Here is a 25,253-nt window from a genome sequence, read left to right on the forward strand (position 1 = left end):
AATACGAAAGTGTGTCTGTCTATCTGTCTGTCAGTTTGTCTGTCTGTTACCTCTTCACGCCCAAACAGCTGAACCGACTTTGATTAAATTATATATAAATGAGTTGAGGCGCAACGGAGTTATGGGCGTTATTTAGTGAATAATAATTTATCAATCAATCAATCTCTTTTAAAACTTTAAAATGATGTGACCTTCCAAGCGTCACTTTGCACACTTAAAGCCGTTTCCACACGACGCGACGTATTTTTGCGCACTGACGACGCGCGTTTCTGATTCATCGCGTTTTGGCAGATATAAAAATGTCGGCTTCCTTCCGTTTGCTGAGCGGTCAACTTGCGTTTGTATCGATATAAACGAGCGTAAAAATACGTCGTGTGGAAGGGCCCTTATAGTGGTAGAATTAATAATCAAACAGAAAATAATATTATCTAAGAACAAGAAAAAAATACATTAAAATACAACAAAATATATTTCTATAATTTTATACAATATACATGGAATGGTAATATGATACATTTTTACATGTCTTACGCTATGGCGGAAGGGAAAACAAAAAATTTTGCTGTCCAAAATACACAATTCAACGACAAGAAAATAAATTTGGAATAACTTATTAGTTGTTATAGATCATAAAGTTAATATACCTAGCGGAATAGAGAAACAAAGGCCTGAGCAAGAGAGATGTCACTATCGGTATTCGGTAACACTGCGTGGTAAAAAGAGACGTGTGATACATGACAGCAGCACTCTTTTTCTGACGTCCAGTCGGCACGTGCCGCACGTTGACAATTTAATCTCATAGAATTCGTGTTCAATCATGCTTGTGTAAGTGTGTAGTAGGTACACATATTTTTACACACAGATGAAACCAATTTCGGTTACGTTTGACAGCTCGAGATTGTTGCTCTATTCCTATAGGTACCTATATTAACTTTATGATGATCTATACGAAAGTTTTTTTATCGTTTTAATACTTGTAAAGGTTTACAGTTTGGTCGCTCTCGGAACGTAATCTTGAGGCGTGCTTGTGAACAACACTGTCATCACCCACAGATGAAGGCCAATCTGGAACAAAACAAGTAAATTAAGCATAAGTTCTTACTTACTACGATGGCTCAGTGACCCAAAGTGGATCTTGGCCTCCGACATCGAGTTTGCGCTACTTGTCGCGGTCTTGCGCCGTTTCTGGCCACTCTGTGACTTGAAGATCGCGCAGGTCCGACTCTCTTAGTCGGTTTCTGAACTTGTGATTTTTCCGTGAGCGGGGTATTAAGAGGATACACCAAGGGCGAGAGAAATTGAAAATAGGTATTTGAAAATGTATTGCTGTCTCACCAATCTCAAGTCTCCCACCGCAGAGCGGTAAAATATCGTAACGTTACTGCCTTGAAGCATATTTGAAGACCTGGTGTAGACTTTTAATTGGTTTTGGAGTGCAATCTGTCAAAATTTTTGCTTATTTCATTACCAATAGCAATTTAGAGGTATCTTACAGATCTAAAAAAAGCGAACTACATCGTTTTCAGTCTCGAATTAGCTTCGTATATAGTAGTAATCGTCACTTTTTGCAATTTAAGTCGCATATTTTTTGACATTCTTATTTTATGAATTATCGATTTTTACGTTTAATGTCGGTTACGCCTAATAATAACTTGTTTTTAACAGTGGTTTTTGTTAACCGAATAGGTATTTAGACTTTTAGGAAACTTAATTTCAGCTTTTCGTGACAAATAAAAAATAAAATATTAAAAAAAAATGTTTTAATTATTAATACAATTTATGAAACCATCGAAAATTAGAAGCGCATTAAAAATTTACTTATAATTCATCATATCATTAACAGTAAAACTTAATTTGCATATAAAATTAGGCTCATATTATGGCGAGTAAAAATTTTAATAAAATATATGTAATACGTCAATGTTTTAAAAATCATTTAATTCTGTAGTCGCCATATTATATTTATAGTCGTGTGATATTTCAGATTTTTATTATCTATGTTTTTTGGTAACGTGAAAGCGACCTAAATGACAAAAACTTCTTAGCAAAGCTACTTACATCGTTTCTATATAGTAATAATTTGCTATATAAAGTGTGCTCAATTTGGTCATATAGAGCTTGAGTAGAAGCTTATATCCCACCAAAAACATTTTCATGTAAAAATGTTGCCAAGATGAGAACATAATAATATTATAGTTCGTCGTGTCAAAATGTAGTGAGATCTCATGTAGAGCCAAGTTTCTAACCTTACATACTCAGCCATAAATCTAAAAATCTTAATTTTACACTAAAGCGCGGCAAAATATTTGATAATAATATTATAATGTGTCAGCCCCACGAGGAGAATCTAAAAACTCTACACATTAGTTAAAATCGGTGGCCTGGCCATTTATCATTCGTTACGGTATTCCCATACAACAAACGTGATTTGTTTGGCCTCTTTTGCTCTATATCAATAATGACAACAGGTACTTGAATTTTTCTCAAAGTCCTTAGTTATATGTCTACTTTAATATTTAATAATAATATTAAAATAAAAAATAAAATAAGGGGGCTCCCATACAAAAAACACAATTTTTTTGCCTAATTTTGCTTTGTAACGGTACGGATAAAGGTTAAGTTGTGTTTGATAATTTTTTTGTTGTTTTAGTACTAATATCATGTTACATACCAAATCTCAGCTTTCTAAGACTTCAGGAAGTACCCTAACAGTTTTGATGATCGGTGAGTCAGTGACCAAATTGTGGGTTTTTAGACACCTATAAAATCTAAAGTATAATAGCTACGATATTCAAACTTTGCGCATTTAATAACTTTACCCATGTCACTATATATTAAAAAATTCAACTATCTGGCATTATTCAAACCAAAGTTACGAGGGTTCAAAAATACGACGAAACGTTTCGAGAAAAGGTAGGTGGTTGCGCGCTTCGCTTGGCTCATCTTGGCGGGGGCACTCCCGTGCCCCCAGATATCAATTTTTCATAGCAAATGGCGATGTAAAAAACGTGCCCACAGACGCTACTCAGCAATTTTGTGCTACCTGGGCGAAAACCTAAAGTATTTTAAAATCCAGCATTTTGACGACCTCTGTGGCTTAGTTAGTAGGCTAGGTAGGTAGCTCAAGCCGGGGGTCGCGAATTCGAATCCCGCCGATGGAACAAAAAAAATTTTAAAAGTTCCTGTGTCATGGATGTGTATTACTATTAAATATGTGTAATGTGTATTATATAATAAAAACCTTAAATATATTATGTATAGTATAAAAGTATTAAATATATTTCCGTTGTCTGGTACCCGTAACACAAGTCCTTCAGGTACTTAGCACGGGGCCAGACTGACGTGGTGTGAAGCGTCCATAGATATTAATATTATTATTTAAAACTTGACTCACCACATAACACATGATGAAAGTCCTGAACACCGGGTACCGCCTGATCATGAGTCCTATCCGAGCAGACACAGAAATATTCCTTCGCCGCACGTCGTCGTGTAAGTTCACTACGCTGTGCGACGTCTTGGCGCGTGATACCTCGCTCTTGTATTTCGACTGCAAAAAGGACAGAAATCATGAACATTATAAATGCGAAAGTGCGTCTGTCTGTCTGTTACCTCTTCACGCCCAAATCGCTGGCCCGATTTTGCTGAAATTTGTTATGGAGATACTTCGAGTCCCGGGACATAACAAGGTATACTTTTTATTCCGGCTCCCGCGCAATAAACTAACTTTGTGGTGTTATGTTAGACAGCGAACGTTAGGACCAACCCACACGTACCACAACCACACCACATCGCAACGACAAAATGCCGTCAAGCAGTGGTAATACGTGTGAATGGTGTCGCTGCAGCTTTTTATAGTTGCGTTGTGGTACCGACAACATGTCGACGAGGTTGCGTTGTCGCCAGTGGTTGCGATGTGGTTACGTACGAAAGTCAATGAAACGGAGGGGGGAAAGAGCGCGGGCAGTGTGCGCGCACTTTCGTTGCATCGACGCAGCGTTGTGGTTGCGATGTGGTCGGTATCACACAAGTGGTAGACGACGACTGCAAAATGTGGTACGTGTGAATAGTCCAGTTCATTTACAATACGAAATATACGCCCGACCACGTGATGTGGTTGTGGTTGTCGTGTGGTTGTGGTACATGTGGATTGGCCCTTAGTCACGATCGGTCATAGCCTGCCCAAATTACGTAGGTCTACCGTCCATACTAATATTATAAATGCGAAAGCCTGTCTGTCTGTCTGTAACCTCTTGACACTTAGCCCCAATTTCACCAACGTCTGTTAGTGTTAACAGCTTGTTAAAATGTCATGTCTTCTCTTTCATTCATAAGAAAAACGAAAGAGGTAACGTGATACTAATTCGAGCGTTAACTTTAACGGTCGTTGGTGAAATTGGGGCTTAAACCGCTAATCCTATTGCTGAAATTTGAGTCAAAGGAATAAACAAAGGATAGTTACTATTCCGGAAAAATGAATGGTCCCTGCCGAATAAACTTTTTTTTGCGCAACGGACGGTGTCAGTCTTAGCTTATAAATCAACTTCTCCGATAGTACCACTAAAATAATCATCACCAACCTCCAACTTCGCAAGCTGTATCCTCAGTATGTTATTATCGGCTAATAGCGAGTCGATTTTTCCTTGTTTCTGTATTAACTGTTCAGTCAGACACTGGATCTTGTTTGTGACGTCATAGTCGGCTACGTTCAGCGCGCTAGGGCTGGCAGAATCCACATTCGAAGTTGTCTCTCGCAGTAGATTTATCTCGTCGTCCTTATCTTGTAGCTCCAACCTTAGATTCTGTATGGTTTGACCCATATGCATTTTGACTGATTGGAGCTCCTGAAAAAAATATGTTTTAAATTAATACTCATTTAAAAAGACTAGTATTGGACCAATTTATGAAAGGCATATAGACATAAAGTGGTGTACTTTGGGAATCTATAAGTACTAATATTATAAAGCGGAAGAGTTTGTTTGTTTGTTTGTTTGAACGCGCTTATCTCAGGAACTACTAGTCCGATTTGGAAAATTCTTTCAGTGATAGATAGATTTGTCGAGGAAGGCTATAGGCTATGTTAATTTATCACGCTAAGACTAATAGGAGCGAAGAAATAGAGGAACAACCGGAGTAATTATTTAAAAGAAGAATGAATCTCACGAACTACTGGAGCAATTTTGATATTATTTGGCACAGATAAGAAGTATACCACGTGAAGGATCATAGGCTATTTTTTGTGGACTAATTTGTCTGTGAAATATCTAATTTACGCGGGCGAAGCCGCGCGGAACGTCTAGTTACAGAGAAAAAAAAGTTTGTTTTTATCGAAAGGACGAGTATTGGACCAATTTATGAAAGGCATAGACACAAAGTACACCATAGGGAAAGGATAGGATATTAATTTATCGCGGGAAAATATGCGATTACCGCGGTGTACGCGGGCGTACACCGCGCATAGCAATTATAAACAATCTTAATGTGTTAGTGGAATCTAAAAATTCAGAATCTACTGATCCAGTCTTATTCCTTTTAAGTTTTATTTGTGTTTGTGAACAATAGTATCAACCAGACTGGCGCAAATAGGTCTAGCTACTTGTGAATTGCGGCAGTCCGGATTAAAGTTAACCCAGAGTTAAATATTGTTCCTCTCGGTCTTAGGATTCCATGAGAGAAAGGGTATGATACTTAAGCACATGCTTTTTTTATAAAATAAGGGGGCAAACGAGCAAAAGGGTCACCTGATGTAAAGAAACTACCGTCGCTCATGGACACTCGCAACATTAGAAGCTGCCGGTGCATTGCTGGCCCTAGTTAACTGTGAATCAAATTATTGCAAGTGGACAATCAGTTTACTCTATGCTCACCTTACTCAACTCTTCACACCGTCTCTCCGCACTATTCCTGGACATTCTCTCCTCCTGCACCGCCTCCCGGAGTGCCACAGCCAGCCTCTCCGAAGCCGCTCTCATCTCTTCCACTTGGGCTATGTAGGACCTGGTCTGCTCCTGCTCGGCTTTGGACTTAGACAGCAGTGTCGTTAGATCTTCTTTCTCTTCCCTAATAGAATGCATGTCAAATGAATGCTTGGGTGTTGATGGGTTAATAGGCAGACTTTTTCGCATTTACAATAAAATTATTACAAACTGCTTTATTACTCTCCTGACTCCTAACATCCATTTGTTGTATATTAAAAAAAATACCTTAAAGATTCAACCTGCACCATCAACTGTTTAGTATCTTCGTTAAGGTTGGTTCCATCTCTCAAGGCTTTAATCTCACCGTCTTTAGCATACAACATGTTCTTTACCCTCAACTTATAGGATTCCCAATCCTTCTCCAAACTCAGACTCTCATTTCTAATTTTGTTTATGGAACCTTCTAATTCTGCTACTTTTGTTTGTGCATGTCTCAACTCTTTTTCCATTTTATTAATATGGCTATCTTTGGTGTTTATTTCCTCTTCCAAATAATGTATCCTTAAAAAGAATCAATTGATTTATTTAGATTTATAAGAAGAGAAAAATAGGCATATTAAGATATCACCACAGACATAGATCAAGATAGATACCGCATATTGCTCCATTTATATGAAAACGAGCGTGCCACTTTTTCCTATCTACTGTGATGTACCTACCGATGATAAGAAACATGTCCATTATGTAGGCCAACATTTCTATTTGAATTTCTACAGCTCAATACGGCACTTTTAGGCATTTAGGCATTTTAAAAATTCCGATTATCTATCTTGATCTATATCTGTGGATAGCACAGACTATTGTTGAAAATAATAACTTACCTTTCCAACAAATTTTTGTTTTTATTACCCATTAAATTAACTTCAATTTCCAACTCTTGGGAGTGCTCCTTATATTTTGAGATTTCTAAAGCATTTTTCTGACTCAACTGCTCTTTAAAATCTTCTAACTGTGTATCAAGGTTTTCTTTGGTGTTTTTAAACATATTATTCAGTTTTTCACTGCTAGCTAATTTATTTTGTGCTATACTGAGTTCTAAAACAATAAAACACAATTGATTATGAAACCTTTTCTGACCTAAGAACAAAAATTAAAATTTAACCAAAATTATGTGCTATTGTAAGTTAAACTGAGCGTCAATGCTGGCTAAGCCTTACGGTGACTCGGCCATGCCGCGCGAGTCAGCCTCGGATTAGAAAACCTAAGAGACCAAGGCCGCCTCACCCAGCATGCATACTGCAGCAAATGTCTGAGGCTGCCTCGCGAGGATGCTCGCTTGGTCAGTATGCGGCTACTGCTGAACTTTGTCTACATTTAGAAAAAAATTAATAAAAACTGATTAATACAATACATTTTTTAGAAGATCTAAGCAATATTATTTGTGTAATTTTACCGTCTTCAGTTTTCTGTAATCTTGTAATGAATTCTGAAACTTGACTGTTTATAACATTTATCTCATTCTTTAACATTGTATTTTCCACTTCCAAGTTTTTTATATCATACACCAAGTCCTTTTTATTGTATGATTCTGTGCTGCTCGGTAAACTGTTTCCTGTAAAATGCAAAACGAGACATGTTTCAAATAACATATTCTTATAACATCTTGTACAGTGAAAGTATTTTTTTAATGTTGATTGAGAATTTTAACTGTTTAGTAATCTTTTATATTTAAATAATGGACAGTAGACGGTCTACTCTATTATATAGCTTATATAGCTACAATTAGCCATATACATACTTGTTAAGGAAGTTTGATCTTAAAGAAATGGCGGAGTTACTCTGTTTTATATTGTAAATGTATACTATAAATGCACTTACGCCTTTTCCGTAAGGTGGATTGGTTTTTTGTGACGACATTTTCCACAACCTTTAAAGAATTATAAAAGCTACCAGACATCCGGGTAGGTGATGAATTTTTCTGCCCATTTGTTTTGGGTTGTGCGCCTGTGACTGGTTTTCTGGATACAGGGTTTGTAGGTGTTTGTGTAGAGCGTGAAGGATCGGGCAGAGTAGCCTTTCGAATATGTGGAGGCGACTTTTTTTTTGGTGTCCAAACATGGTCGGATTTTTTGGTAGAATCATGTTTCTTTTTTGAAGTGGAAGCATTCCGCAGAGCTACGCCAGTCTGCTCATCGATATTGTTAAGCAGGCTCTCGGCCTTGCCTGCGAGATCCGAAAACCATGACATCTATGGAAATTTTGTGAGGAATGTACGAAATGCAAATTCTTGCATCTAACTTTCTCTCACTAACATTAATATTTTATTAGATATTTAAAAATAAATATAGCTTTATCATCGTTTCATTATAATAAATACAAAATTAATTTTGAATTTATCGCTGGAAAAATACAGAATTTCAAAAATGATGACAATTGACAACTGATTTTGACATATTTTGACATTTACACGTAAACAAGGATTTTTTTTTCTCTCAAAACAAAGTAAGGTAAAGTATTTAGATGTAATATTAACTTTATAACTTGAAAAATATCCAGTTAACCAGCTTTTGTGATATTTTTTAGCAAAGACGATTTTAAAACGAAAATGAAACGACAAACGTGAATAGGTGTAGAGCTTTAAGCTTAGTAGATCTGGAAACATTTTTTTATTATTTCTATATCGAATGGTCTATAATGGGTTTTTATAAAAGACCAGAGGAAGCAAAGAAGGAAAGTTAATTGACAAGAGACAACTGACATTTGAGTTTTGAGTTTTGACAATCAACAATTTCGCATTTCGCTAATTTATGTACCTACAATTTGCTTTGTAAATTTAAAATTGTAAAATTTATCAAATTTCATCAATATTCTAAATACTAAACATGGATTTTGAAAGTCCAGACGTGGAAAAAGATTTTCCAGGGCTCTATGCCTCAGAGGCTGGTCGTAAAAGCAATGAAAGCGACTGTAAGTTCTGTGACAAAAAAACACTTTTTTGTTTACATTTATTTTTGTTTCAAATTCAATTTATTTATATTTATTTACTGCTTGCTTAGACTCCACATACTACATATTGTACATAATTATAATGTTTACACTGTTCGTCACTTTTAGGGTTCCCTACCCAAAGGGTAAAAACGGGACCCCATTACTGAGTCCATCTGTCTGTCTGTCTGTCTGTCTGTCTGTCTGTCTGTCTGTCTGTCTGTCTGTCTGTCTGTCTGTCTCCAAGCTGTATCTCAAGAAACAGGGGGCTCCCATACAACAAACGTGATTTCTTTGGCCTTTTTGGCTCATATTTCAATTTAAAAAATGTTTTTGTATTTATGTAAACCTCTTTATATTCTTTATTTAAGTCAGCGACGGAGGGGAACACGAAAAACCTAGTAAGAAAGGTTTGTTGGGACAACGCAAGGATAAAAAAGAAAAGAAAGATAGAGGCTATGCCGCACTAGAAGGGGAAAGTTCACCAGAAGAGGACACAGACACAAAGTCAGTATATTTCTTATATAAATAAATGAATGAATGAAATTTTTTTACTGCACCAAAAAAACATTGACATAGAGTGACGACCTCTGTGGCTCAAGTGATTGAGTGTGTGGCAGCTCAAGCCGGGGGTTGCGGGTTTGAATCCCGCCGACGGAACAAAAAGTTTTCAATGTTCCCGGGTCTGGGTGTGTATTAAATATGTGTATGATATAATAAAAATCTTATTTTTATAGTATAAAAGTATTATATATATTTCTGTTGTCTGGTACATGTAACACAAGTCCTTCAGGTACTTAGCACGGGGCCAGACTGACATGGTGTGAAGCGTCCATAGTTATTATACAGAACCTAGTAACTATTGAGTAAAGAGTACAAAAGGCTATAGTACTCTGATTTGTGCTTTATTGCTTTATTAACTTTTATCTATGGATCCATTAAGTACTATGGGCAAAACCACTGGGTTGTTATGTTGTTAGTAACTGTAATAATTGTTTTACAGATAATACATCCCACAGTAACATTGTACTTTCCATACTCATAGTATACCTACATACAACTCTTAGGTGTTAACACAGAACCTAAACCTTGCTAAATAGGATTGAAATCTGTTCGGTATATTTGCATGTCAAATTATAATAACAAACTTGCACATACAATTAAATCATAATATAGGTGTAAAGTGTAGTAGCCTTATGTAAAACTAAGCATAATAACTACTACTTGTTGGTAAAATAATATTAATTGTTCAGAGCCTTTAAAGTGTACAAACACACATCTAAGTACACTATGAATTAGTTGTTAGGATTCCGTACCCAAAGGATAAAAACGGGACCCTACTAAGAATTCTGGCCTATTTTTACCCGACTACGGCGAAGCAAAAAGGAGGGTTATGATTTTGGCCTGTATGTATGTATGTATGTATGTATGTATGTATGTGGATATGGATGTTCATCTGTTCCCTCGTAACTTTAAAACTACTTAACGCATTTGGACAAATGAGGTGTCGTTAGAAGCCTCTTGACTGTCCGCTGGTCATAGGCTACATGACATCATGTTAAATTGACTGTAGCACCATCTAGGGGACTGAAAGTAAAGAACAAAAAAATATATTTTTCCTGACAATGTCGTGTGGGGTATCAAAAGAAAGAGCTTTATTAGCACATTTCAAATATGTAAACATTATTATCAATTTCTCACGGGCTTACGAGAAATCACCTGATAATTGCTAGAATTCATAAATCACTTCAATACAATATCTATACAAATACATATTATAATAAAATCGGGATCGGAGGGGGGCTGGGAATAGGAAGAGGAGGATAGAGGGGGGGGGGGGTAGGAGAGGGGGGGGGGTCGGAGGTAAATGTTGCTTATATCAAAATGGTGTGGGGGGCTTCGCCTCTGGCCTGTACCAAACCTCCCCCACCTGGAAATGTTGTCGCGTCGTCAGTGTTGAGTTTTGATAGGAACGAAGTTATAAATTAAAGTGAAATTATTGTACCCTAAGCTAAACATACACTTTTTGAGTATCATTAATTAATTACCATGTCCTCCACATGCTTGGCCCGCAGCCGGAACTTGGGGGGGCTGCTACCCTAAACTAAATACACACTTTTTGACTATCATTTAATTATATGGAGGGTTTGTCCTTCAGCCGGAACTTGGGAGGGGCTGCTACCCTAAACTAAACACACTTTTTGACTATTATTTAATTACCTATTGGGCTTGGGCTTCGGCCGGAACTTGGGGGGGGGCCCAGCCCGTGAGAGTGTTATCGCGTCGTTAATGTTGAGTTTTGATTCCCCTTTTTAGAAACAAGGTTATAAATAATTAAAAGTGAAATAATTGTACCCTAAACTAAACATACACTTTTTGACTATCATTTAATTACCTATATGAAGGTCTTAGGCTTCGGCCGGAACTTGGAGGAGCGCAGCCCCCCCTGCCTCGTGGAAGTGTTATCGCGTCGTTAATGTTGAGTCTTGATTCTCCTTTTTTAGAAACAAGGTTATAAATAATTAAGTGAAATAATTGTACCCTAAACTAAACATACACTTTTTGACTATCATTTAATTACCTATATCTTCCATATAGCTTGGCTGGAACTTGGGGGGGCTGCGTCCCCCCAAACCCCCCCTCCCTCGTAGAAGTGTTATCGTGTCGTTAATGTTGAGTTTTGATTCTCCTTTTTTAGAAACAAGGTTATAAATAATTAAAAGTGAAATAATTGTACCCTAAACTAAACATACACTTTTTGACTACATTTAATTACCTATATGGAGGGCTTGGCTGGAACTTGGGGGGCCCCCCAAACCCCCCTCCCTCGTGGAAGTGTTATAGCGTCGTTAATGTTGAATTTTGATCCTCCTTTTTTAGAAACAAGGTTATAAATTAAAAGTGAAATAATTGTACCCTAAACTAAACATAAGTACACTTTTTTTGGAAAAAAAGTATCCATCTCCTTTAAAATTATTATACTATGCTAATGCGGACTAAGTCGCGGGCAACAGGTACCTAGTGAAACAGAACCAAATAAATTGTTAAACATCCTCATGATCCTCGATCATTTGAGGAGTTGGATAGTTTAAGATCGAGTGAATCTTAGCCCCAAAATAATTGAAATAAAAATAAAGTTTAAAAAACTAAAACCCGACTACTAAAACACGCTCTAAAAAGTACGAAACAAGAAAACAGTTTATAGGGATATGGAAATGTTTAAAGGATAGCCGTGATCGTATGTATGCCCTTTATTATATTAATATAATACTAGCTATTATAAGACCACGGCTATCCTTTAAACATTTCCATATCCCTATAAACTGTTTTCTTGTTTCGTACTTTTTAGAGCGTGTTTTAGTAGTCGGGTTTTAGTTTTTTAAACTTTATTTTTTGCTCTGTAATGATAGAACCATCGATTCTAGACCATTATAGTTAGCTGTAACAATATTATTGAATACTTATTCCTAATGTCTTTTAAGAAGTCCATCAAAATCAAAGAAGACCAAGTCATTTAAATTTCCAACTAAGAGTAAAGAAAAAAGGGAAAAGTCAAGAGACAAGGAAAAGGTGCTAGAAGAAGCAGTAAAGCAAAAGGAGTTGACTGAGAAAGAGAAAAAGAAGGAAAAGGAGAGGGAAAAAGAAAGAGAGAAGGAAAAAAAAGAGAAAGAAAAGAGAGAGAAACTAAGAGAAAAAGATAAGGTAAGTCATGTCATTTTTAACTTCATTGCTATATATATTTTTATTCTACCTAGATATATTAAGAATCCAAGATGTAGGGAAAATACAAAATATGTTCTTGGCTTGATTTTTTTTTTGTAGTATCATATTATGAAAATATAGTTTTTTTTTTTGTTTTGTTTTTTAAACCTTCTAATATAATGCAAGATGTGGCGTGGTATAAATTTGATCTGTGTTATAAGTCACATAGATGTGGGTTGTGTGTACCTACTTCTGAATTTGTTTACTTACAATTTTCATGTTCATGTATTTAACTAACATTGAGATATTAATTAAATGTTAGATTGGCACTTTTATGCTCATGTAGTACTGAATATTATTTTATTATTGTCTAATTGTCTATATCAAAATACACTGACAATAGAAAATGTTATATGGTTCGCTTCTGTCAGTTTACTTTATTTACCTTGTAAATCCCTATCAGGACATCTACACAGTATAACTATAATCACTCCATTGAAGAAGCTGTCACATCTAAATTTAAAATGTTTGCTTGAAGTAGTTCTATTAACATTAGTTGCATATTAGGATTATTGTATTAACTAGCTTTTTCCCGCGGCTTCGCTCGCGTTAAGAAGTATTATTATTAATTAGGTATCAAAGTCTCAGCCTGATCGGTTTAAAATTAACAAAGTTTCATACAAACTTTCAACCCCTATTTAATCCCGTTTGGGGGGGTACGGAAACCGTACATTTTCCCATAAAAAATAGCTTAGTCCCCTACTCTCTTCACGTGGTCTACTCTATATCTGTGCCAAATATTGCCATAAAAATTACGCCAGTAGTTCGTGAGATAAACCCTTCCTAATATTTCCCCCGTTTTCCCCACATTTTCCTGAGTTTCTTCGGTCGTATTAATCTTAGCGTGAATTATCACGCTAAGATAGAGATATAGCCTATAGCCTTACTCGATAAATGAGCTATCTAACACTGAAATAAGTTTTTAAATCGGACCTGTAGTTCCTGAGATTAGCGCGTTCTAGCAAACATACTCTTCAGGTTTATAATATTAAGTAAAGATTTTTTTTAATTATCGCTTGACAAACTCGAGTCTCGATCCTGTCTGTCTGTTACCACTTCACGCCCAAACCGCTGAACCGATTTTGCTGAAATTTGGTATGAATATACCTTGAGTCCCGAGGACGAGGACCAAGGACATAGGATACTTTTTATCTCGAAAAAATGTACGGTTCTCGCGCGATAAACTAATTTTGGCGCAACGGAGTTGCGGGCGTCATCTAGTTATATATATTTTAATTTGTGCACCGTCAGTGATTTTAATTCAGAACGTGCATGGTTCACTGCATTTACTCTGACCTAGATCCATGAAGAACTAAATCATTTACAGATTATTCATCATGATTGTTAAAATGTTATCAATGATAAATTGATAACTATCAAACATTGACTTCATAAGAATAATGCGCACTTTCTCAGATTTGAGTCTATTTTAACTCTTGTGTTACATACATATAAACATATTATCATATATTTTTTTTTATGAACGGTAGTATAACAATGGGTCTTTGTGTGTTTTTTAACTTATAATTTTAGTATTACAAAGAAAAAAGTTTCGTATATACATCTCAATTGAATTGGCTTTGAATCTACTAAACTAATTTTAATGAAATGAACAGAATTTATTATGTAGACCTCAGGGAATGACATAGGTACCTACTAATTTTCGCGCGAAAATAGAATCCATAATTTCCATAATAAATGTTGTCTCTACTAATATTATAAAGGCGAAAGTTTGTTTGGGTGTATGGTTGTATGGATGTGTGGATATTTAATACTCTTACGCACAAACTATTATGAAATAATACTGAAAACCTAGACTCAGAGTTTTAATAGTAACTTATTTTTTTTTTTCATAAAAACAGCGTATTTGATCGTGAATAGATCGAAGACTTAAGTCTTCTTTAACATCTGCATAAAGTTGCATATTATAATATGCAACTTATTACTATACTATACTATAGTATGTAGTAGGTACTTACAGAAAACAATTTCTAGACTTTGGAAAAAAACTACTTAGATGTTTTCAAACCGCAAACCTACTTTTATACCTGCAACTAATTTGCAGTGTTTTCTTTCACGGCGCGTTGGTCACATAATTTGAGGTATTATGTATTGGCCTTGTGATAAACAACAGACTGTATTCAGACTTCAGTTGTGTTCAAATCGCGGCATGCATCACCTGCGCAGCGTATTCACGAAGGTTCGCACCCACGATTTTTGTGACCTACTGTTGTTTTTTTTTATTGCAACTTAATATATTCTGTTCTCGTGTTCTTGTTTCAAAAGTTTGAATATAGAATTATATTTACGTTGTTGAATCTGTAATTTTACCATTTTTAAACATAAATTATTATGTTAATGAAGTTTGAGATTTAAGTGCTACCTCGATATTTGATCGTAATTTGTGACACGTTTATTATTATTATTTTTTGTTGTAAAAAAATTTAAATAACACCTTTATAACAGGAGAAAGAAGAGAAAGCTAAATTCAAACTCGAGTCCAAAGAAAAATTAAAAGATGACAAAAAGGACAAAACTAAAGAAAAGGACAAGGAAAAGGTGAAAGAAAAAGACAAGGAAAAAGTAAAGGAGAAAGAGAAGGAGAAGGTTAAGGAAAAGGACAAAGAGAAAGTGAAGGAAAAAGATAAAGACAAGAAGGAGAAGAAATTGACAAAAGTGCCATCTACCGTCACTTCTGGAGTACCATTTGAGGAGATCTTCACATTAGGAGGTTGGTACACACTTCCTTTTTATTCTTTAGAGCGCTTACTGACATGACAGACATGCGTAAAAAAAACTGAACCAGCCACTGAAGTGCCGTGTCTGTAAGAAGTCTTATTGGGATTTCCTGTTTTTTTGTTTGATCTCTCTCAACTTTTTGAAGCAGGTTTATATAAAATTTGCAGAACAAACAATGTAAATAAACCTCGTCGCAAATTGTTAGCGAATTCGCACGTCTTATTATATTATACAGTAGGTTAATAGGTTAATATTACTTCATAATATTGTTTGTATAAGCTACGTAACAGATGATGATATTACAATGAGGTAATAAATTTACGAATTAGAAAACCCCAAAAAAACTAAATTAATAAAGCCCAAATTTTTTAGCACTGAAGGGACAGATGATGAACTTTTTCTAAGGCCAGTCTCGGTCGTGTAAGCTCTCAAACAAAAAAACTTCATCAAAATTGGTCTACCCGTTTGGTTACTAATATGTCCTGGAAACACACACACACACACACACACACACACACACACACACACACACACACACACACACACACACACACACACACACACACACACACACAAATAGATTCGTCAAACTATAAGTTTTTCTTTAAAATCTGGGCCAACATGTTCTCTAAATGTGTAGGTGTGACATGTTTTCACTTTCGAACCATAAAGTCCCTCCTATAGAGTTCAAATAGCAGCGCTGAAGCCTAAAAAAAGTTACCTTGTCTTCTATTTATGTTTTATGTGTAAATCCTCAATGTAATAATAAAAAAAACACTTTTGTAGTGAACTCTATACAGAGTCCCATATACTTGGGACAGTTGTTACACCTGTAGAATGTAGATATTCGCGGAGAAACGTTGCTTAGATATTTCCTATTATCTTAGCTGGATTTAGCATGTATTATTTTAAAGAAGATTCGTCTAGATAACAATATTTTTCGGCATGAAAAATGTTTGTATGGATTCTAGGCGGTGCTCTACCTTTCATTCTACCATCAATCAGAAATGACACTTATTTTAATAGCCCAAGAGTTATTTTCCCTTATCTGCTAGCGCGAATTTATAAACTTTTTAAAATGCGTGGTAAAAACATCTAGTTATCAGTACAAGTGACAAAACTCAAGGTAATTAGTCAAGTAGTGCATCAAAAATGTGTTGTACCAATCCTTTTATTTATGGATTCCAAATAGGCGGTAAGGCTCATTCAGTTTATCGTTCATTCGATTAATCGTTCAATCATTCGTTCAGATAATCGTTCATTTATTGAATTTTTTTCTTGAAATTGTTTTAAAAGAGGCACTCTTGGACGATTTGTTTCGCGTAATCTTATCTACCTTCGCGTTTTTGTGTGAACGTAAAGTATGTTAAGAAATGCAGTCTCTTTTATAGATTATATTTGATAGATTCTTATTTCTTTATATGTACGTAGAAAAATAGAAAGTCTACATAGAATTTTGATTGTAAAGATTTTGTTTCTCATTCTAAAATCTAAATCTTAGAAAAATGAAAAACCGCCGTACTCAGAGACATTTAATTACGATTAACCTTGAATTTAATGAAGAGTTTGACAGATAATATATGGGGCTTATGTCAAAATTTTGAATTAATTACAATTAAGTAAATAATGTTCCATTCTGAGTGCGGCAGAAAGAAATATAAAAGAGATAATTAACTAAATCGACAACGACGGCAAAACTTTATTTGTTATGTTATTTTAGCCCTAGTAGGCTAGAACCATTGAAATCATAACTACAAACATAACATTTTGTATCAGAAGTTTCGATGTTAATATTTGAGCCCTAGAACCATTGAAATCATAAATAAAAATTTATATATCAGTAAATTTGGCGATATGATGGCACAAAGAAACATAAGTTGACATATTATATTTGCCTGTCCAAAACACTATAAACAAAATAGCAAATAAACAGAAATATTACATCATTATGCATAACAATATCAATAATCATTATCTTTTCCAAACGCTGCACTTCCAAATCATTTAATTCCCACTTCAAATATCCCGCATTGGTACGATAACAAACAATATTTTATCAAAATCGACATACCTTACATATAGTGCCCTAATCTAATTAACTTACAGCTGTAATTAATAGAGTGGCCCACTTAACTAATTGGCAATTGCTTACGTTAGATTTACATTGGAACTGTTATAATTATGTAACATTAGTAAATATACTTTGTTTCAAATTAAAATCATGTTGACCTGAAAATAAAAATATTAAAGTTGACTATTCATAATCATTATAATGCTGTAATTGTAGTACATACGTAGTACGATAGATTTTTCCGGGATAAAAAGTATCGTAGATGTCCATTTCCGGGATTCGAAGTATCTCTATTGGTTCAGCTGTTTGGGCGTGAAGAGGTAATAGACAAAAAGCAGAGAGACAGACAGACATACACACTTTCGCATTTATAATATTAGTATGGATATACAGGGTGTTAGGTTTAACACCGTTATCCTTAAAACCATCAAATGAGCTCGTCAATGAAGACTTTTTTTTTTTGAGTTCCCAGCATTGTTCTCATAGAAAAAGTTGATCATTTTGACGGGCTCACTTGATGGTTTTAAGGATAACGGTGTTAAACCTAACAACCTGTATATTATGATGTAGACAATGACAGCTAATCATGTACATGTCAAATAATAACTCTAAAAATTGAAATGATGATAAAGATGATGATAATACTATCAGGTCAATCTTAAGCCCAATCCCCTACCCTTTCCCCCTTCCCTACCCTCCCCTATTTCCTTCCCTATCCTCCCTTATTCCCTTGCCTAACCTATTCCCTCTTATTACCCTATTCCTCTTAAAAGGCCGGCAACGCACTTGCAGCTCTTCTGATGCTGCGAGTGTCCATGGGCGACGGAAGTTGCTTTCCATCAGGTGACCCGTTTGCCCTCTATTTCATAAAAAAAGACAGCCCCTGGCTATACAGAAATAACTGTTGAGTGTTGACACAGCAATAACAAGCCTCTCAACTTTTGCTGACGCGTTTAGGCGCCTCTCGACAGCGGGGTTTTGCTTTTATTGAGGAATCAACATTATATAATAACTAAAATAATAGCATAGTACAAATCTTTTTTAGGAGTTCCCAAAGTCACAAACCCAAAAAAAGGCTTCTTATTTTATGGAATTCAATCGATTTTTATTACACACAAGACTCTAAAGTATAATCACTTTGTTTTATTACATAAAGTTAATATACCTAGCGGAATAGAGAAACAAAGGCCTGAGCAAGAGAGATGTCACTATCAGTAACACTGCGTGGTAAAAAGAGACGTGTGATACATGACAGCAGCACTCTTCTTTTGACGTCCAGTCGGCACGTGCCGCACGTTGACAATTTAATCTCATTGAATTCATGTTCAATCATGCTTGTGTAAGTGTATACGTACACATATTTTTCACACAGATGAAAACCAATTTTGGTTACATTTGACAGCTCGATATTGTTGCTCTATTCCGCTAGGTATATTAACTTTATGTTTTATTACATACCTGTATAATTACATATACAATGTGTCCCGACACCGGTGTCCGATCTTTTAATGTCATGATCTATGGCATATTTTATCGACAAATTAGCTCTCAAATTTTTTCTTTCTCTCACAATTGTAAAATGGCAGCCATTTTAGTTTTTCTCGGGCTTTCACACTAACCTGACCACTACTTCTCATGTAAATATCCTATGAAGATAAAAAAAGGTCTCATTTGATAGCTAAACTTGTGGACTACGCTTACACAGGCAATATGTTATAAATTTCGTGAAATCAAACATAGAAAAACCAAAGTTTAAGAAAAAAAATTGTGCATTTTTTAATTAATAGCTTTTTGTGAAAAATCTAGCACATTAAACTGGTTCTTTTTTATTAAAAAAAAATAGAAGAGGTTTTCATCTTAAATAAATTCTTTACTTCAATGCTCTAAGTCAGATAGTTTCGAAGTTATAACGATTTTCCTATGAAGTATAGGTCAGATTAGTATGAACCAGAGAAATTTTTTTTTTTCAAAAGTTGGAGAAAAAAAATATTTGAAAGCTAATTTGTCACTTAAATATGCCATAAATCATGAGTTCAATTTTTTTTTCTAACTTTTGAAAAAAAAATTTTTCGCTGACTTCATACTAATCTGACTAATACTTCATAGGAAAATCGTTATAACTTCAAAACTATCTGACTTTGACGGAAGAAATGAATCATATGTCTATATTACATTATCCAATATCATTGAGTCATTGAGTCAATTGACTCAATGATCTCGGATCCAATATATATGATAATGTAATACCCCCCTAAGCGTAGTCCACAAGTTTAGCTATCAAATGAGACCTTTTTTATCTTCATAGGATATTTACATGAGAAGCTTTCACACTAATCTGACCGGTAGTCAGATTAGTGTGAAAGCCTGGAAAAAACTAAAATGGCTGCCATTTTACAACCGTGAGAGAGAGAAAAAATTTGACAGCCTATTTGTCGATAAAATATGCCATAGATCATGACATTAAGGGATCGGACACCGGTGTCGGGACACATTGTATAACTGATTAATATTGTTTTGGACAGAAGTTTATCCATTAAAAAAAATATTATTCTAGTTGCGCTGCCCATATTCGGAGTCCCGCTGCACCAGAGCGTGGAACGCTCGCGATGCCACGACGACGCCGGCCTGCCGCTCATAGTCAGGGACAGCATAGATTTCCTACAGGTATGTACTATCAGATGAGCATGGGCGTACCGAGGGAGGGGGCAGCAATATACATATACCAAATCAAAAAATTCCGTAACGAAAAAACCTAACAACAACTGGGCGCGACGTTGCCGTACATCACGTCGTTTCAGTTCAGTAGACTTCGGCGCGGTGTTTGTGTGCATGCGACTAGACGTAAGCGTGTAGACTAGTTATTGCTATGCTTTGCACGGCAGTCCCCGCGGGAGTGCAAAACGTATTTTTATTCTGTAGATAAATTCCATAGCACTAAAATTATTATTTCATTTCTATCACAGGCAAACGGTCTGAAATCCAACCAAATATACCGCACGGAGCCGGACAAGATCAAGCTGCAGCAGCTACGCAAGCTGTACATGGACAGATCTCCCGCCTTCCCCTACCATTGGGACGTGCCCGTAGCTTGGACTATATTGAAGAACTTCATTAGGTGAGTGAGACAGTAGATAGGCAATGCTGTAAAACAGAGCGAGATGGATAGATCCTCCGCCTTCCCCTACCATTGGGATTTTCCGGTGTAGCTTGGACTATATTGAAGAACTTCATCAGGTGAGTGAGACAGTAGATAGGCAATGCTGTAAGATAGAGCGAGATGGATAGATCCCCCGCCTTCCCCTACCATTAGGATGTGCCGGTAGCTTGGATTATATTGAAGAACTTCATCAGGTGAGTGAGACAGTAGATAGGCAATGATGTAAGATAGAGCGAGATGGATAGATCTGCCGCCTTCCCCTACCATTGGGATGTGCAGGTACCTTGGACTGTATTGAAGAACTTCATCAGGTGAGCGAGACAGTAGATAGGCGTTGTTGTAAGATAGAGCGAGATGGATAGATCCCCCGCCTTCCCCTACCATTGGATGTGCCTGTAGCTTGGACTATATTGAAGAACTTCATCAGGTGAGCGAAACAGTAGATAGGCAATGCTGTAACATAGAGCGAGATGGATAGATCTGCCGCCTTTCCCTACCATTTGGATGTGCCTGTAGCTTGGACTATATTAAAGAACTTCATCAGGTGAGATAGATATAAGTCAGTATTGTAAGATAGAGTGAGATGGAAATGTATCTTAACTTAAACATTATAGTATTTTAAAAAGATAAAACCGACATCAAAATTGTACGTTATTTAGTAAATTCCGTCGCTCAAAAACTAGTGAACCGATTTTGATGAAACTTGCAATACTCACTAAGTTGTACAATATCTAGTAAGTAGTACAACAAAAAAATAATCACTTAAATCGGACTTGTGGTTCCGAAGATATGCGAACACAATCATAAAAAAACATACATATGCCAGACTTCGCGTATTTTTCTTCTCGTTAAAATAATTTCCAATATTGTGTGTTCCAGTGAGCTACCGGACTCCATCCTCACGTGCGAGCTACAAGCCCAGTTCGAGCAGGCGACCGCCATGAGCGAGCAGGCGCGCGACGCGGCGGTCCCCGCGCTGCTGGGCAAGCTGCCCGCGCCCAACCTCAGCTTGCTGGCCTGGCTGATGAGGCACTTCGAAGCCGTCGTCGCTAACGAGCAGGTAACGACAGCTGCTGCCAAGTGTGCGAGCTACGAGCCCAGTTCGAGCAGGCGACCGCCATGAGCGAGCAGGCGCGCGACGCAGGTAATAACAGCTTGTTGAATTGCTTATCCTGTCATGTGACGTCGCTCGCTAATGAGCAGGTAGTAGTATAATAGTAGCTTGTTGCTCAAGCCCAAGCTAAGCACCTAGAACCTTTTTCCTGTAATGCGTGTAGTCGCTCGTGCGTGGATCTGCACCCGTAGGATGGCTACAGTAGAATCAGTTTATCTTCGCTGTTTATCTACACTTTCGTATTTTTACTGTAGCCATGCTACGGTTGCTGGTGGTGACAACATGGTCGTGCGTGTGTTGGCCGCATGACAGGGAAAAACATCTGTGAAATGACAGGGTGCGCACAACTGTCATGGCCGCAACGCATAAGTTTCACGTGTCTGTGTTTGTGTGTATCAATGTGTGTGTGTTTGTTTGTGTATGTGGCATTGTGGCATCCCAACTGGTGGACCGTCTTGATATAGTTGCTTGTGGGCCGAGTAATTTTATTTTGTATCTCTCTCTAACATCGTCTTTCTCTTTTCAGTACAACCACGTGAACATCAACACGATCGCTACAGCGATGGGCTCCGCTCTCAATATGTCACTCAACCTCCTCACATACTTCGTCACAAAAGCAGACAAGTTGTTCCCCGATGTAAAACTGACCAAGTATGTTTTAATATTATAGCCTAACTAGATATTAACCTTGTAGCTGTTTTCACACCGATACTTGGCAAAAAAAAGCAATAGAGGGAGACAAAAATCGTTGTCAGTGCATTTTGTGCCTATTTTATGGATATTATTCCACAAAATATGATGGAATACGGCGCGATGATCTGGTCGCCTTACGAACAGAAATATTCCCTGATGTTAGAGCGAATTCAAAACAAATTCCTCCGTTACATATATCTGCGGCTGTACGGCGTTTATCCGTTCTACCCTCTAAGCTATCCGTCGCTATTCGTGCTGGGTATGGTGGGATACGACAGGCTCGCGGTGCGGAGGGAGCTGTCGGTGGCGCGGTACGTGTTCGGCGTGCTGCGGGGCCGGACGAGAGACGCCGCCGTGCTGGGGGAAGTGTCGCTCAGCGTGCCCGACCAGTACGTGTGGCGCCGCCGCCGCCCGCCACTACTGCACGTGCCATGCTGCAGGACTAACTTGCTCAAATACTCCCCGTTTGTTCGTGCACTACGTACTCTTAACGAAGTGGCACAGCGGGTGGATCTGTTCCATTGCACTCTCAGTGAATTTACACTTAATTTCCTGTTTGTCATTTGTTATGGGAAGATTTTTTTTTTTGAAATAAGGGGGCAAACGAGCAAACGGGTCACCTGATGGAAAGCAACTTCCGTCGCCCATGGACACTTGCAGCATCAAAAGAGCTATTTAAAATTGTTTTTTTTTTCAAAAATCTGCCGAATTTATATCGTAAGCTATACTATGGTACCATTTTTTCAGATACGTACCACCTTTACCGTCCATTCCGGCCGACTTTCCCGAGACAGCGGCGGAACTAAGCGCTGAGCTGCGGAAACAGGAGTCGCTACTGAGTCAGATACACGCGGAGATGCACGCCGGCTTCACCTCGCCCGCCAGCGACCATCGCCTGTGGGAGGCGCAGCGCATCGTCACGCAACTCAAGGTACCGTCTATGTCTTGGGTTGAGGCCATAGACAAACTCTAGACAACAGCAATGTCTATAGCCACTGTTATCTATGGTCACTGTTGCCTATGCCTCGGCCCGAGGCCACAAGTAACAGTGACGGTAGACAACTCACAACAGCAATGTCTATAGTTACAGTTGTCTCTGGACACTAGTGTTGCTCTTTTCCGAACGCGAGCAGACACTGATCGAATTAGAATTAATGTCGCTACATTGTCTTTAACGTAACTAAATTTAGCATTAAAATTTCACCTTTTATTTACAGAGGAAGCTGCGTACGCTGCAGAAGTCGGTGGAGCCAAACGCACCTCCGTCACAACAGGTGTCAATTGACGAGAAAGCGGATGATGAACCGGCAGCTCTCAGGAAGAATTCCGTGCAAGAAACTACGACAGCAGTAGTAGAAGAAGCCAAGTCTGCCGACGTCACAGACTCAGGGGAATTACCGAAAGATGAAATAAAAGAGTCTCCCAAATTACCAGAACCAACATTCCCAGTGGAGTTCGAAGATAACTTCGAAAACGATGCAAAGTTTGAAGTTAAATTCGACAAAACTGAAAAGTTTGAAGCTAAATTCGACGAAAATGATAAGTTTGAAGCTAAATTTGACGAAAATGAAAAGTTTGATGCTAAATTTGACGAAAATGAAAAGTTTGATGCTAAATTTGACGATGAAAGTGAAACATTTGACGCTAAATTCGAGAGTAAACTCGAACCGTTTGAAGCTAAGTTTGACGCAGAGAATGAGGCGTTTGGCGTTAAATTCGATGACAAAGTTGACTTCAAATTCGAAGACAAGAGTGATTTCAAATTTGAAGACGATTTAAGCGAACCGAAACTTGAGGAAATAAAAGATAAACCAAAATTCACAGAAAAAGAACTCAAAGTTCTAAGACTACAATTGGAGAATGCTGAATATTTGCAACTGAAGTCTTTACTACAAGCTAAAATTAATTCCGAACAGTTTGAAATCGTCAAACTAAGAAGTTACCTAGCATTAAAGAATAAACAAGAGGGAGCACAGAATAGCAAAGAATATAAAGAAATGAATCCACAGGAGGAACAGGAGTTGAAACAGAGGTTGATGAAAGAGAATGCAATGCTAGAACAGAAAAGACTGAACCTTATAAACCAGATATTCCAAGAGCGAGTCGCCTGCATACATCTTAAAGTAGAGTTAGCCATGAAAGAAATATTATCTACGTCTTAAATGTTTAATCAGAATCGAGTAGGAATAAATTTTGTTAAAACAGTGGAGCGAGACAGATGGAAGACCTTGAGGGAGGCCTTTGCCCAGCAGTGGGATAGGTTTTCTTGCCATTTATAATCTACATAGTACTTAGAAAATGGCAGCAATAAACAATATAAACAGTATAATTTTATGAGTAACAAAAACTAACATTTCTTATGATTTCTGTCAATTATTCGACCATTAAATACTCTATCTGTGCCGAATTTGAAGGTAGTCACAGTTTGAACACTTTGATAAAATTTATTCTTGCTTGATGTAGTAAGTTATTTATAAATTAAGTTAAATGTTATATTATAATCATAAATCAATGTATTATATTAAAGATCTGTATGTGATTTTTTAGTTTTCTGTCATCCTTGTTATAAGTAACCTAATTTAAATATAAGTAACTAAATAACGTCCACAACGCCGATGCGCTAAAATTTGTTGATAGCGCGGGAACCACAGACATAGATCTTAATCTATATCTGTGGCGGGAACCATACATTTTTTCGGAATAAAATGTATCCCATGTATTTTCCCGGGACTCTTAAGTATCCATACCAAATTATAGCAAAATCGGTTCAGCGATGTAAAGGTACGGGGTAAGGCCAAGTTAGCCTCGAAGAAG

At 37.0% G+C, this 25,253-nt stretch overlaps 2 protein-coding genes across 5 annotated transcripts; one reads left to right on the forward strand and one right to left on the reverse strand.

Moving 5' to 3' along the window:
- Positions 1-905: 905 nt before the first annotated feature.
- Positions 906-8,323, reverse strand: LOC121735868 (golgin subfamily A member 5). Its single transcript, XM_042126843.1, has 8 exons — positions 7,797-8,323; positions 7,372-7,530; positions 6,800-7,013; positions 6,204-6,479; positions 5,868-6,060; positions 4,581-4,844; positions 3,395-3,550; positions 906-1,065 (listed from the first exon to the last, which is right to left on the reverse strand). Exons 1-8 carry the CDS (start codon positions 8,164-8,166, stop codon positions 985-987), a joined length of 1,713 nt encoding a protein of 570 aa, XP_041982777.1. The 5' UTR covers positions 8,167-8,323; the 3' UTR covers positions 906-984.
- LOC121735867 (ralA-binding protein 1) lies at positions 1,837-24,920 on the forward strand. Of its 4 annotated transcripts, XM_042126840.1 has the most exons (12): positions 1,837-1,848; positions 6,777-6,783; positions 8,774-8,885; positions 9,275-9,410; positions 12,386-12,605; positions 15,132-15,396; positions 20,030-20,139; positions 20,439-20,590; positions 21,512-21,692; positions 22,273-22,397; positions 23,187-23,370; positions 23,657-24,920. In XM_042126840.1, exons 3-12 carry the CDS (start codon positions 8,801-8,803, stop codon positions 24,599-24,601), a joined length of 2,403 nt encoding a protein of 800 aa, XP_041982774.1. In that variant the 5' UTR covers positions 1,837-1,848; positions 6,777-6,783; positions 8,774-8,800; the 3' UTR covers positions 24,602-24,920. The 4 variants fall into 4 exon arrangements, with proteins under 4 accessions (XP_041982774.1, XP_041982773.1, XP_041982775.1 ...); XM_042126839.1 differs by lacking the exons at positions 1,837-1,848; positions 6,777-6,783 and having other exon boundaries at positions 8,700-8,885; XM_042126841.1 differs by lacking the exons at positions 1,837-1,848; positions 6,777-6,783 and having other exon boundaries at positions 8,700-8,885; positions 12,389-12,605.
- The last annotated feature ends 333 nt before the right edge of the window (positions 24,921-25,253 follow it).

Source organism: Aricia agestis, chromosome 18 (assembly GCF_905147365.1).
Source record: "Aricia agestis chromosome 18, ilAriAges1.1, whole genome shotgun sequence".
NCBI classification, from domain to species: domain Eukaryota; kingdom Metazoa; phylum Arthropoda; class Insecta; order Lepidoptera; family Lycaenidae; genus Aricia; species Aricia agestis.